The sequence below is a fragment of the Anomaloglossus baeobatrachus genome, chromosome 5 (genome assembly GCF_048569485.1).
Source record: "Anomaloglossus baeobatrachus isolate aAnoBae1 chromosome 5, aAnoBae1.hap1, whole genome shotgun sequence".
Taxonomy (NCBI): Eukaryota; Metazoa; Chordata; class Amphibia; order Anura; family Aromobatidae; genus Anomaloglossus; species Anomaloglossus baeobatrachus.
The window spans coordinates 43,282,807-43,298,729 of NC_134357.1; the positions used below are offsets into that span (position 1 = coordinate 43,282,807).

General features: G+C 43.0%; 1 protein-coding gene across 1 annotated transcript in view; it reads left to right on the forward strand.

Moving 5' to 3' along the window:
* The window catches only part of DOCK1 (dedicator of cytokinesis 1), a 523,077-nt gene extending 508,605 nt beyond the window's left edge, over window positions 1-14,472 (forward strand). Inside the window, exons 48-51 of the mRNA XM_075351602.1 lie at window positions 5,037-5,235; window positions 6,437-6,587; window positions 7,832-7,977; window positions 13,687-14,472. Of these exons, the coding sequence (XP_075207717.1) occupies window positions 5,037-5,235; window positions 6,437-6,587; window positions 7,832-7,977; window positions 13,687-13,782 (592 nt within the window). The 3' untranslated portion in view covers window positions 13,783-14,472. The remainder of the gene's footprint in view (window positions 1-5,036; window positions 5,236-6,436; window positions 6,588-7,831; window positions 7,978-13,686) is intronic.
* Window positions 14,473-15,923: the final 1,451 nt, after the last annotated feature.

Genomic DNA, 15,923 nt, shown 5'->3' on the forward strand with positions numbered 1-15,923 from the left:
GGAGTCTAATAGGAGGAGTAGTCCTGGGGGGAGAGGAGTCTAATAGGAGGAGTAGTCCTGGGGGGAGAGGAGTCTAATAGGTGGAGTTGTCCTGGGGGGAGGTGTATAGGTGCCCAATCTGTGGGGGGGGGCGTGGCCGAGCGGGCAAAGTGTGCGGGGGGTGTGGCCGAGCGGGCAAAGTGTGCAGGGGGCGTGGCCAAGCGGGCAAAGTGTGCAGGGGGCATGGCCGAGCGGGCAAAGTGTGGGGGGGGGCGTGGCTGAGCCGAGCGGGGAAAGTGCGGGGGCGTGGTCAAGCGGGCAAAGTGTGCGGGGGCGTGGCCGAGCGGCCAATGCGTGCGGGGGGCGGGGCCGAGCGGCCAATGCGACGGTTGTCACTGTAATGACGTCATTTTGGAGCAAGACAGACAGAATAAGGCAATTATATATATAGATGAGAGCTTTGTTGACCCCTGATTTTGACTGTAGGTTTTTTCGGAGAAATATTAGCTGAGAGGTGAGGGCTTACCAATTTGTTTGTTCTGCTGCAGCTAGTTGTGTTACAGCCAGACATGTGACACCAAGCAGGAGGAAAAGGGCTGACATGTCTCCTATATAAGTAAATGACAAAATAGGATAAATGAAAGGAGAAGACAAAGGGAGGATATACAGGGATACTTTATATGTTTAGCATTCCTATAAATGCACCTGCAGCGCTGCGGAGGGACGGCTAATCTGCAGCTGACATAGCGGCTGACCATATGGATTTCTTATGTGCCAAGTCTTCTGTTTGCTTCCGTATTTCACATATGCAGATCACACCACATCGTTATTTTCCAGGGTGGCACATTACTCACTTCTGTTAAACCCCGGGACGAGGAGCTTAGTGAATTCTTGAGTCTTACAGATGGCGATTGACATTTCATGAGGTCAGAATATCTGCCCCAGCTGTTTGTCACATTTCTCCGGGACCGAGACATGATACAGCGGCTTATATTAGAAAACTGAAGGATATTTGTTGTTGCCTACTAGAAATGTTTAGATCTCCTCCCCGGATGCCTAATATTGGACCGGGTCTGTTTGGCTCCACTCCCAGCGCTCATCACTTTAAAGATGACAGTAGTGTATGATGAAATGGCTGGAGCACGCAGGAGCGTGCGCTTCTTACAGCGGCTGTATACATCACATCGAAGGGGCAGAAACGATGTCTGGAAATGCTGCGATGAGGAAGATTCTGAGTAACTAGTGACCGACCGTCATTAAAACTTCACGCATTTAATTCTCTACTTATATAGTGCCCTTCATTTATATACTCTGCGCCAACAAAACCGACATACATATTAAAGGCGTCTTCCAGATTAGAGAACCCTTTCTCATATACCTTATTGGAGCAGTGGCCATTACAAAGAATGTCTCACTCACTGGAGGAACCTGTCCCTCGCATTAAACAGACAGCACTGTGATTTTAATTAGTACCTGTAGTACACTACTTCGCCTGCGGAGGCGCTGCAGGGAAATTACATACTTATTCATTAGAGAAAAAAATTGTAGTCTGGTTATTATCAGATTCTTTTAACAAGAAAGGATTGTCCTAAGCAGACAAACACTTTATAGAAGTGGATTGTTTCAGAAAAGGGGATTTTTACATATTTTTTTTTCCCCAGACATAGCACCACTCTTGTTTTTAGCCAATATTTGGTATTCTAGCTATAAGAGCTATTCCAGCGGGAGAAGGTAGAGCCTGACACAAATTAACAGTCATTGGAAGGTAGGTGCCATAGAGCCACACGCCAATATAATGGAAGGGGTAGAAATGGTGGCGCATGGATAACGGGATATACTGGAAGGGGCAGGAATGGCGCCACATGTTTAAAGTGTTATAATGGAAAGGGTAGGAATGGCAGCCCATGGATAAAGGGTTATAGTGGAAAGGGTAGGAATGGTAGCCCATGGATAAAGGGTTATAATGGAAGGGGCAGGAATGCCAGCCGATGGATAAAGGGTCATAATGGAAGGGGCAGAAATGGCAGCCCATGGATAAAGGGTTATAATGTAAGGGTCAGGAATGGTGACCCATGGATAAAGGGTTATAATGGAAGGGTCAGGAATGGTGACCCATGGATAAAGGGTTATAATGGAAGGGTCAGGAATGGTGACCCATGGATAAAGGATTGTACTGGAAGGGGCAGGAATGGCAGCCCATGGATAAAGGGTCATAATGGAAGGGGCAGAAATGGCAGCCCATGGATAAAGGGTTATAATGGAAGGGTCAGGAATGGTAACCCATGGATAAAGGGTTATAATGGAAGGGTCAGGAATGGTGACCCATGGATAAAGGGTTATAATGGAAGGGTCAGGAATGGTGACCCATGGATAAAGGGTTATAATGGAAGGGTCAGGAATGGTAACCCATGGATAAAGGGTTATAATGGAAGGGTCAGGAATGGTGACCCATGGATAAAGGGTTATAATGGAAGGGTCAGGAATGGTGACCCGTGGATAAAAGGTTATAATGGAAGGGTCAGGAATGGTGACCCATGGATAAAGGGTTATAATGGAAGGGTCAGGAATGGTGACCCATGGATAAAGGGTTATAATGGAAGGGTCAGGAATGGTGACCCATGGATAAAGGATTGTACTGGAAGGGGCAGGAATGGCAGCCCATGGATAAAGGGTCATAATGGAAGGGGCAGAAATGGCAGCCCATGGATAAAGGGTTATAATGGAAGGGTCAGGAATGGTGACCCATGGATAAAGGGTTATAATGGAAGGGTCAGGAATGGTGACCCATGGATAAAGGGTTATAATGGAAGGGTCAGGAATGGTGACCCATGGATAAAGGGTTATAATGGAAGGGTCAGGAATGGTGACCCATGGATAAAGGGTTATAATGGAAGGGGCAGGAATGGTGACCCATGGATAAAGGGTTATAATGGAAGGGTCAGGAATGGTGACCCATGGATAAATGATTGTACTGGAAGGGTCAGGAATGGTGACCCATGGATAAAGGATTGTACTGGAAGGGTCAGGAATGGTGACCCATGGATAAAGGATTGTACTGGAAGGGTCAGGAATGGTGACCCATGGATAAAGGATTGTACTGGAAGGGGCAGGAATGGTGACCCATGGATAAAGGGTTACAATGGAAGGGGCAGGAATGGCAGCCAATGGAAAAAGGGGTATTCTTTTTTTTCTTTTTTTTTTTTCTGGCAAAAATGTCTTCTTTAATAATATGTAATGATGTGAAGCCCGACTGGACAAATACAAGGACCAAAATAGTCATGACCTTTTTAACACAAAGTGGACACCTTAAAAGAATATCCCAAATTTGATGTGTAAATTTCATAGAATTTTTGTTTTTTGTGTGTGTTTACAGATAACTTTATGCCTGCTTTTAGGACATTATACAGTTAATTTAATCATGGTTTTGAAAACTACAACTTGTCAAGTAAAAAAAAAAAATGACAAAAATGTTGGTTCTCTTGGAAGTACGGCACGACACCGGACACTTGTGTACACACGCTGGTAGAGATTCATAGATCTGTCGCTACGGACATGAGCAGAGCCGGATTACCCACTACACCATCGTGACTGTAACTTCTGACTGACCGAAAATCAGAAGCTACGTCACAAGCTTTTCAATACAAGTCTATGTGATACAATTCAAGAGGACAAGAGTTTTTTTAGGTGCAAAAAAATACAAGAGTTTATTCAAACACACAGTGAGGATGAACATCCGGGACATCATTAAAACATGTTAATAAAATATAGTGCACGGACAATCCCAATAAAGTAAATAATCAATAAATAGTCAAACAACCTCAATCATGTTGGTTCATAATCATGTAGTCATGCACTGCGGGTCACGGAAGAAAATGCAAAGACTGCGTGTCAGGCAAACCATATTAAGTGCACAGATAAGCTACTGTAGTGTAAAATGGCATTTGGCACAGACACGCATACAATGCCTAAGATTAGGGACAGGGTTGGATATCAAAAACATAACATGTAAATAGCTATAGAACGGCATGACCTGAGGCCAAATTATGGCCAAACTCGTATTGCATAAGAGCACATTACCCCCGGTCCCAAGGGGACCCCTGCGCAGGCCGAGTGTGGATAGCGATCCTTGAACCATACACTTAAGGTGGTGGAATAGTTAGAGTGGGGGATCCGTGGGAAAGGAGCCTCAGAAGAGCCAGCCTACGTACGTTTCGATTTGGTTAAATCTTCGTCAGGGAAGAGGCATCTCCTCTATGTCTATGTGATGCAGAATAAGACTCTCATAAACTCAATGAAAAACTGGAGCAGCCGGCAGGTCACAAAGTGCCGGAGACCAACGGGAGGGACTTTGAATATGGATGAAGATGCTGGAGGGTGAGTATAAGACCGGAGGCAGGGACATCGATTAAAAGCACCACTCCGGTGCTGAAAAAAAACACTGGAGTGGTGCTTTAAATGTTTTTGTTGATTCCTAGTTGTGAACTACCCTCTACGGGCCTAAAAATAGGGCAGATTTTGGGTGACATATATCTGATATATATTTGCAGCTGGATCGGAGACTGTCAGGTTTTTGCTGCGCTTGCAGCTTACACTACTGCAGATCCACACGCAGTTTAGGCCTATTCAGTGAGACTAGTCCACGTGTGGCCACGCCGATTCCTCATTTAAAGCAATGTAGGGTGGTTTTATGAATGCTATACACATTGTTTTCTGCCCATAATACATGTCCGAATATCTGGGAGAATGTACCCTTAAAATCAAAGTCAATTTATGAATTTCCAAGAGGAATAATAGAGGGATCGCACAGTGATTTCTATGAGAAGATGCTCCAGTTTCATGGAGGATACAAGTCGTACAGGGGACATGTCAGGAGAGGTGACAGATCTTCTCTTTGGTAAAGCTATGAAAATCCAGAAATCGAATAATCGCAGTATAAACATCTAAAGCGCCGTGATATGACACAATGCCATAGGGATTAACTCCTTTGTACCCAGATTGTTCACCATGTGAAATGCGTCGGCTCCCGAAGGATTAATGGAAGCTTTCCTCTTTTCTAGCTTTGTTCTTGAGCCACTATTGCCAAAGAAGATGCATTATCGCTCCCAAGATAAATTGGACAGAGACGACCTCGATAAGGACAGAAAAGAGAAAAAGAAGGAGAAGAGGAATAGCAAACACCAGGAGATATTCGATAAAGAATTTAAAGCCGCTGATATTGCTCCGCAGCAATCTGAAGCCGTGATCCTGTCTGAGACGGTCAGTTGTGCGCACTTATTATTAGAGGACACGTTATAGGAATAGAGATGTAATGTAGATTGCGTCTTTCTTTTTTTCTCCTTGATCCCTTTTTTCTAAATTCAAAGCTCTATAAAGAACTTGGTGGTAAAATCTAGAGAATCTTAAAGCAAATGACCAAGAGTAATTCTGTAATATCTTGATATATCGTTGTAGTCAACAGCGCTCACATTTTGATTCAGGGCTTTAAATCCGCTGTATAATGACATGAGAAAATTCTTTCTGCCTCTGGTCACCACTAGAGGGAGCCGACATAGAGTGCAGTAATAAACAGTACAGTGACTGAGCTCCCCCTAGTGGTGGCTCTGAAGACAGTATTTTATCAATTATATCTATAATTATGTTATAGTTCTGCATCAGAAAAAAAATATGTAACGGTATATTGAAGGGGTTGTCTACGACTAGCATTGATGGTCTATCCTCAGACTATAAGTGTAGGACTAACATTGATGGCCTATCCTCAGACTATAGGTCTAGTACTAACATATTGATAGCCTATATTCAAACTATAGGTCTAGGACTAAAATATTGATGGCCTTTCCTCAGACTATAAGTGTAGGACTAACATATTGATGGTCTATCTTCAGACTATAGGTGGATATTTTCATTAACTACACAGAAAAAATATATTATGATGCAGGTAACTATTAACACAACACAAGCCATAAAGTTAGGTGTCGAGTTATACTTTTCTGTATTATGATATCTTTGTCATTGTAAGAAAGGTTACATCTGTGGGTCACTAGCGTCAGATTGGTGGAGGTCCAATAATTGTCACCTGGTTGTTGCCAGGTCTTGTAGCCACTAGAAGGTCAGGGTATGAAGCCAGAACAGCACAGCTCCATGCACCATCTAGTGGTCGCATTATGGTACTGCAGCTCCATACACCATCTAGTGGCCGCACTATGGTACTGCAGCTCAGCTCCTATTGAAGTGAAGGGGATCCGAGGTGCAGTACCAGGGAATGAACCCCACATCATATAGTAAGCTGTTGTCCTGGACATTATGGAAGACACAATATAAATTACATGAGTTCTCCAAAATGTACAGCATTCTTCTGTATAATATAAGACAGGTGCCTCCTTCTCACACATGGATTACAGCAGGACGGTTGCATTTCCTATTGTTTTCTGCTAAATAAATTGATCTATTTCTCCTCCAGATAAGCCCCTTAAGACCCCAGAGACCGAGGAGTCAAGTTCTCAGTGCCGTCGTTGGTGATCGGAGGTTTTCAGTGTCCCCAAGTCAGACTTCTGCCCAGCAGCCCCCACCGGTCACTCCTAGAAGTAAGCTAACGTTCAGCCATCCTATAGGTACGTTATCCCACAAACATTTCTGCAATGCATCCGCTGTGTGTATTACAATAGGGGGCCATGCCAGGCTTCCGGCCCGAGCCGTCAGATAAGATGGTTCCTGGACATGGATAATTTATAGGATCGAATGGAAAAGGTGGATATGTATAATGGCCTATTGTTTATGTAGTGGTGCCAATGGGTGTTTCTTGATGGGGATTAACAAAACGACACTTCTGTTGTGGTGGATGTCGTTTTCTTTGGTCTCTGAGTGTCAAAAGATGGCAGGAGGATTCAGTACAAACCCCCCCCCTTTCCCAAATTGTAACCAGATATATAGGGGGGTCACTGAAATCACAATCCGTGCCCATGTCCAGCTATCTTGTGTTATTAAACCGCTGAATTCCCCTATGCAGCAGCGTCTTTTCTTACACTTTATTGCTCAGCCCCTCTGTTGTTCCTCCTGGAAATTAATATATTGACAACTGTATTCTTATTTGATTGATAAACCTTATACTTATCAACATATTCATTTCAGTTTCTTTTTTTTCTTGCCATGGTTTGTGTTTATTTTTTAAAAAATATTAAAGATCTATTTTTTTATTTTTTTATTATTATTTTAAAAAAAAATTAAAGATCTAAAGAAAAAAAAAAAAAAAAAAAGAACAATTTGTCGCCCCCCAAAAAAATGATCCTATCAGTGTCTGCCCGTTATATCTTCTAACACCGGAGATTCGGTCTTGTGGCCGCTCTTATTCTAATTATTAATATTTCTGCCTGTAATTTAGGAGACCTCTTAAAAACATTTTAGATATTCAGAAGAAAAAAAAAACAGGAAAATGAATGCAAATAGGCTGGAAAATTATAGCAATCAGGTCCTCTTTTAAATGGAAAGCAAAAACATCCCTGATTACATCTGTGAAGCAGAAAACAGGATTCGCTTTCTTTGAAAAAGTACAATTTTGCAGGCTTCAGAGCTGAAATCCACACATTGTATAGTATTTGGATGGTGGGAATAAATATCCTATCCCCACCCCCCGCACTAATGGTGCTCCTTCAGCTAAGAAAGCAAGTTTACTGACTGTTTCCAATAACAGTCAGCAGAAGTTTGAATGCAGCTCTGGAGTATACTGCAAGTAAATCCATGTAACTAAGATACCTAGTGTGTAATCCTGAGAAATGTATGAATTTATAGTTCATGCTATTATAAAATAAAGGTAGATGAGTGAACGACTAATTACCATTTCCGTTATTTGTATCTCCAGGCATGGAACAAAATGGCGTCAATGCTGCTGAACCAATGGATGTCCCCCCACCACTACCAGTCAAAAGTAGCACGGGCGACTATGGCAATGTCACGGAGTACCAAGACTTCATCCCACCTGCTACACCCCCACCCCCATCCCAAAGGGTAAGCTGTTTAATGACTGCCCAAAATCATTAGTTGCTAAAAAACATTTTTCTTCCGTTATTCACGTAAAACATCTTCAGTGGTGACTCACACTTCACTGTGCGCAGATTGCATGGGTGGGTAAAAGTTATTGATAATCCCCTCATTGACAGTCATCACTTCCAGCTTTGGGGTACTAGTTTGGGTAATGCACCTTTTTAGGACTTTTTTCCTGTGCACAAGGTGAGGGGGATGAGTTTCTTGTGGAGAACTAAAGTGACTGCAACGGGTCCGACCTCAACCCCATCCACAACCATTTAGATTAATAGCTGTCCGTCAGAGTCAGAGCTTCTCGTCCATATCAGTGTCTGACCCCACAAATACTATTCTGGCTGAAAAGGCAGACACCCTCCAAATTCTCCAGTGGAGGTTGCAATGCGGACTCGATTGCATCTTAGCTGGTGATTTTTGGGGAAGTCGTCACACAAGCTTTTACAGGTGTAATTGTCAGGTGCCCATATAGTTATAGATTTCTCTGTCTATGTATCTCTTCATATGTACCCATCATTTCTTGTATCTACAGTTGCTTAAAAGTTTGTGAACCCCTCAGAATTTTCAATATTGTCCCTTCACTATGATAGCACCGCATATGAGAATGAGTATTCGCCCCGAGGAACAGGAAACCTACTGAAAATAAAAGGGCAGTACGTCTCCGAACTCCCCAGTGTGGTTTCCTGTTCATGAAGGAGGAGACCTACAACCCTTGGGGGTGAAAAGTACCAGGAGAGATGTCTCCAGATGAGTGGATCTTGTTTGGGGCAGTCGGCAAGTCTTGGAAACGGAGGATGTCAGCTGTCGTTGGGCGCCCGGAGTTGGTCAGGTCATAGCTCAGTCTATGGAGCATTCTAGCTCATCTGTGGTGCATTCCTGGCAGGCCACTTCCGGGTTTGGAGATTGGGACCAGATGTGGCCACGATACGCAAGGATGTGACTTCCGGTGAGAGGAGGAGCGGTGTTGGCCAATAGTAAGGCGCTTTTGCACATGGGCAAGATCTCTGACCTCTTTTGGGTTGGGAGGTGACCCGGAGATGGTATCACACGCCAAGATAGTGACTCGCAGGCACGGATTACTTGCCACTTCCGGATTTAGAGGATGGTCCAGAACAAGAAGTCAGAACCGGCGGGCTTCCCACCCAACCCTGAAAGGGAAAGTTTTTAAAATAAGGAGACTTCCATTTACCAATGGCAGTGTATGTGCAGCATAGAAAATCCGGTGTCTAGTGGTGACAGACGAACTGAAACCTCCTCCTAGCTCGGTAGTGGCCAAGGCTTAGGATAGGTGAGTGTACTTTTCCCCTAGTATAATACATTGTTATTAATGTTCTATAGGCCAGGAACTAAAAACAGAGAATGTGCTCTATGCAGAGAAATTTTGCCCCAAATATATATTACAAAGCTCTATCGATCTTTAATTGAAAGAACCATGGTTGAAGAAGCTCCTTCCATACTTCAGAAAATAAAATCTTTAATCAAAGATGAAGTTAAAAACATTGTTAAAAGAGAAATTCGTGATATCAAAGAGCCTTGCTTCTCCTCAGGTTGGCATCAGTTCCTACCAGATGTTCAGAAGAAGAGATAGAAGAACCAGGGGAATTGATTGATCCTAATTAGTGATGTGCGGACCTGGACTGTAAAAGTCCGGATTCACACGGTTTCAAAGGTACCCAAGTGTCATGTCCGGGAAATTAGAAAAAAAAAATATATATAGGAAAATAAAGAAAATGAGAATGAAGCAAGCGGTTCATACTTACCAAGGCTCCGGAGCTGCTGTGATTGCTCCAGCGGCCTCTCCTTCTCTTCCTGGGCCGCTCATCATTGCTCATCCATATGGCATCTGTGATTGGTTGCAGTCAGACATGCCCCCAGCCTGTGTTACAGCGTCTGACTACAACCATTCACAGGCGCTGTCTGCGGGTCAGTATCATGGTATAAAAGAAACTAAATAAAACAATTGGTGTAGAGTCCCCCCATATTATGATACTGAACACAGATAAAGCCAATGGCTACAGTCCCCAGCCATGCGACTATCTTGTCTGTGTATCAAAATAAGAGGAACCACATGTGGCTTTTTATTTTATTTTTTAAATAAATAATTTTAAAAAACGGCGTGCAGTCGTGTCCCCCCCCCCCCCCAATTTTGATACCCAGCTATGATAAAGCCCAACAGCTGGGGGCTGGTATTCTCAGGCTGGGGAGGCCCAAAAAATAGCAGCCTGCAGCCACCCAGGATTGTCGCATCCATTAGAGGCGACAATCCTAGCACTTTAGCCGGCTCTTTCAGACTGCCCTGGTGCGGTAGCAATCTGGGTACTAAGGGGTTAATGACAGTGCACAACTGTTATCAAGCCCAAAATTAGTGATGGGTAGGGGTCTATGAGACCCCCTCCATTACTAATCCTATAAGTAAAAAGAAATAAATACAAACACAAAGAAAAATCCTTTATTTGAAATATTTGAAAATACAGCACCATCTTTCCCCTCTTTATTAATCCCAAAAGACCCATGAAGTTCCACAATAATTCACACTACTTCGCTCAACGACCCTGGCTCTTCACCCCACCAGCCCTTTAACACTGTCAGTGCTGGCCGGGGTTCAGGGAGTGCGGCGCAGTCCCGTACCCCCTACGCTGGTCCGGTACTGTCACTGTTAAAGTGTGGGGCCGTGCCCCGCACCCCTCAAGCCCTTTAATGCTGACAGTGCAGGCTTGGGAGAGGGGAGAGCGGTGCTGCCACACACCTCCCTCCCCGACCGGCATATTTACTGTTAAAGTGCGGTGCCGTGCCCCACACAGCACCAGCCCTTTAACAATGATAGTGCCGGCCGTGGTTCAGAGACTGCAGGGAAGCCCCGCACCCCCTGCCCCCGGCCGGAACTGTCACTGTTAAAGTGCGCGGCTGTGCACCGCACCCCGCTAGCCCTTTAACATTGAAAGTGCCTGCAAAGGGGATGGGAGTGTGGGACTGTCCGACGTAATCCACACAAGGTCCCATGATTGGCTTGGCTCTCGGGGAGATCTATATACGGCCCATAGATCTTAACGGCTCATTTGCATATAAGAAAAACATGAACACTATTTTTCTGAAATAAGACTTTGGATTGCTGATATCAAGGTATCATTTAATTAAATTTCCTATGACCTATGTGGCCCGATAGATGACTTAGGATTTGGTTCTTTATTTACTTTTGGGGCTTTTGTGAAAATCTGATGCAGTGTTAGGTCAAATTTTTCCAGAAATACGGAATATTCTGAAGAGTTCACAAACTTTCAAGCTTGACTTTCACCTCTATATCAGTCATATCTGCCCACCTGTCTATATCTGTCATTATGGGTAGATATTCTATGATGCTCATATCTTCATATTTCTGTACCTGCAGCTCGTGCTGTAAATACACAGATACAATGGCTGTGATATAGACTATATCTACGTTATATCTGTCTGTCATATACTCATTATCTGTCATTTCTTACATCTGTCACATCTTCTCCGCAGTTTTTTTTTTAAATGTCTCTCTTGCTCATATATCAATCTTATTGACGTATATATACATAGAAATTGACAATAAGGGGGGTCCCTTCGCTTTCTTGGATACAGGAGGCTATTAGGAAGGACAGATTGCCGCTGTGATGCAGATGTGCCTTTTACATAAGGTTCTCCTCTCCCCCGAGGTGTGCGCGACTCACTGAATTTGCTCAGAATAGGGTCTAATGTGACCTGGCAGACTCCCGATATCTGCTGGATTTATGTATGACAGCAGAGATCACGTCCGTTATGAACATACGAGGAGGATCACCGCATGTCTACACACTCAATAATCAGATTGGCATGGGCATTCGTATGTAAACTGCGTGGACACCAATACAAACCAAGTGATGACCTAGCACCATGCTCCTCCGTACGAGGATCACTACATCTTTATGTCCCGTCCTTGTCATAGACTGAATGTTTGGACAGGGCCGGTTTTGATCCAAACCTTTCATTGTTGGTGACATATCCCTTTTTTGCAGCAGATCACTGCAGTTACAGGCAGCCAGGACCCCCCGGATCATCTCCTGAGCAGGCCCCTATGTATGTGACTACATAATATGATGGGAGAGGTTAAAACTTGGATTCCTCAGTCATTTAACCTGTCTGACCATGCACACGCATGTGTATCAGCTGCCCTCCATGGCTGTTTAGGTCTTTAGGAGAACAAAACAATACATTATAAAATTATCCTTGCAGGCACCAGTAGGGGGCGATACATCATGCAGCTCTATAGAACTTATTTATAGATTTGATCAAAAAGATTTGCAGGATCCTGGTTCAACAGCCACGTTGGAAGTCCAATAGCCATCCAACTCATTCCCTACCCACCGGCATTTCCAGTGCCGCCTCTTCTTATTATAGGGTATCATCGTTGTGGCGCAATACAAGTATGATGGCGCACTGAGCCTACTGACCAGAAGAGGTCCAGAAGATTCCAACAGGTAGTAGGAGACCTCAGAATTTTGGGCTGGTGGCCACATGGCTGCAAATCTATGTAATAAGCTATAAAGATACCCCCAGTGTCGAGTACAAGTGGAGAAAACCTAAGAATTTTGGAGCCGAAAATTAAAATCTGACCAAAAATAAAATAGTCGGCATAAAAATTAGGACCTCTTTGGAAAAATAAAAGAGGGTCTCCGTCGTAGAATCATAGAATATTAGAGTTGGAATGGACCTCCTGGGTCATCTAGTCCAAGACCTGCTCAAAGCAGGATTCACTAAATCATCCCAGACAGATGTCCGTCCAACCTCTTTTCGTCCTCCTGGTGGATCAATTTTTGGCTACTCGAGTCATGAACTCAAGAAGGATTTCTGATTTATTTATTTATTTTTTTTCTCGGCTGTTAAGGATATTTTTTTTCCTGTATAAAAAGAATCCATAATAATAACTATAAATTGATTTTTGCATCTTCAGAAGTTTGAGCCGCAGCATAATCCATACAAAGCTGCCGGTCACACATCTTACTGCCGCACTTTTAGGATAATTGTTATTGTTCCGGCCTCTTACTTATTTCATCCAACATAAAAAATTAACTTGTAAAAAGACAATAAACATTCCCTTTAATCAATAGTAATTGGCCGCTTGTTGCGGAGAAAACTACATTACGCTCAAGTAAAGGTGATGGTAAAAAAAACCACTCACTAGTCTATATGTTCTCCCAAAGATAGAACCACTATAGTGACAAATTCACTGAAATATTGCTGAACTGTAATACCATACACGACCTGCGGGCATGAGAGGCGCTGTTTCTGCAAAAAGATCATTAATAACCAACAAATCACTTGAAATGTGTAAGGAATCACTGCAGTTTGGTGGCCAGAAGTTAAAACTGGAGCAGGCACAAGGGGATAACAGATTATTTGTGCCATTAGACCAAATCAAGCAACACCTAAATTTTCCATCCCTGTACATATGGATACCAAGTCAGCAAAACTTCTGATTTTGACAGAATTGGCCTTTCTTCTATTTTGTATGTGTCCGTTCCAGTGAGAGAGGGCATGTTGCATTTCAACATGCTCCATCATTTAATCACATGGGTGACCGACTGCTGCCACCTTCCACCTCTCTACTAGTGTGAACTATGTCTATGGTCTTGTGTTCTTTTGTATATTAATTAATGGTTACATTTCAATTTTTTTCAGCACCAGCCGCCACCACTCCCCAGCAAAACGCCACCGCCGCCCCCTCCAAAGACCGCGAGGAAGCAGCCGTCTGTGGATTCCGGGATCATGCAGTAGATGATGTGCCACCTTCACCACGTATTGCTCGCTGCAGTTATCGATGCGGGACTTACCTCATTTTGGCCACAGCATTTTGACTTTTTTTTTTTTATTTCCTTTTTGTGCAATCACCGTAAATAAAAGTCCTTTTAGAATAGGCAAAAGTATAGAAAAAAAATACAAAAAAACCTCCAAAACATTGAGCTACTGAGCTGTGGATACTAATTTATGTCGTAGTATACTAAGGGAGCAATATACATACAAAAGAAAAAAAGCAAATAATAAGTATTGAGGCGTAAAGTATTGAGGAGTCGCTAACAAAGTCCGCGCTGGTTGCTGTTTCATCATCTTGTACAGAAGTTTGTATATATGACGGTTACTTTTTATTTTTACTTTTTTTTTTTTTTCCTTTTAGATTGTTTTACTTTTTATGCTGCTTGTTTTTAATGTGGTAGATCATTTTCATCATCTACTTATACTCTTATGCATTTCCTATCAGTGACCACTGCTGAGCACCTATACATGGCTCGGCTGAGCTGACCGCGCCAACGGATAACCAGAATCATGCGTAGATCCGTCTGTCACCGCACCATAACATTGCTACTTACTGGATATATATTATTCTTCCATTCCATTTTATAATCGTCCTGTAGATTTTGTTATATATAATTGACTAAAAAAAGGTTAAAACGCTGTTTTCAAAATAAAAGGAAATGTAAAAAAAATTGTATTAGTGTTTTTTTATTTTCTTTTTTTATTTTATATATTTTGATTAAAAAAATATACTTAATTAAAAATATATACTTATATAAAAATATACTTCATTAAAAAAATAACATATATATATATAAAGACTAGTGCTAGAAAGAGGAGAAGTAGGTAGAGGGGGCGGCATTAAAGGGTGCAAATTATTTTTATTTACCTTAATTAATCCCATGGAAGGAGTAAGAATCTGAAGACTAAAGGCCACGTCTCACTAAGCAACATCGCTAGCAATATCGCTGCTGAGGCACAACTTTTGTGACGTAGCAGCGATGTTGCTAGCGATGTTGCTGTGTGTGACATCCAGCAACAACCTGGCCCCTGCTGTGAGGTCGCCAGTTATTGCTGAATGTCCTGGACCATTATTTAGCTGTTGCTCTCCCGCTGTGAAGCACACATCGCTGTGTGTGACAGCGAGAGAGCAACAACTGAATGTGCAGGGAGCCGGCTTCTGCGGACGCTGGTAACCAAGGTAAATATTGGGTAACCAAAAAGCCCTTTCCTTGGTTACCCGATATTTACCTTCGTTACCAGCGTCCGCCGCTCTCACGCTGTCTGTGCCGGCTCCCTGCACACATAGCCAGACTACACATCGGTTAATTAACCCGATGTGTACTCTGGCTAGGAGTGCAGGGAGCCAGCGCTAAGCGTTGTGCGCTGGTGACCAAGGTAAATATTGGGTTGGTTACCCGATATTTACCTTAGTTACCAAGCGCAGCATCGCTTCCACGCGTCACTGCTGGCTGGGGGCTGGTCACTGGTTGCTGGTGAGATCTCCCTGTCTGACAGCTCACCAGCGATCCCTGCCAGGTCAGGTTGCTGGTGGGATCGCTGAAGCGTCGCTTAGTGTGACGGTACCTTAATTGGTCCTGTTGGGCTATGATTTAAAATATTTTTTATTTTGAAAATTTGTGGGGAAGTACAAATTTTAAAGAGTTGTATTGTCATTGCATTAATCATTCTTATGTTCTATAATCTTACCATTTAAGTACTATAGAAATGGGAAAGGGAGTAAGGATAGGAAGAGGAGTATGGGGTTGAGGAGAGAAGTGAAATTTTTATTGGGGAAACTGGTAAGAGGGGGAAGGAAAAAGGGAGGGAAACTGGGAAAAGGAGAACATCTAATAAGTTGGTTGTAATATGAGAGAGAATAGGAGGATTAAACATATACAACAGTTAAAATTGAGAACGATGAAATATATCACATTTGTCAACGTCTAGAGGATTTCAGTATTATAAGAATTCCCTAGCTGAAGGCTAAATAATAAGATGAACACAAAGACAACCACATGTTAGAATTCAATTAGTAGGATCATCTGATCTCATGTAACGCCTTGGCGGTATTGATTCCATGGATTCCACTGCCGGAAATATTTAGGGAAATTATTGTTAATAGT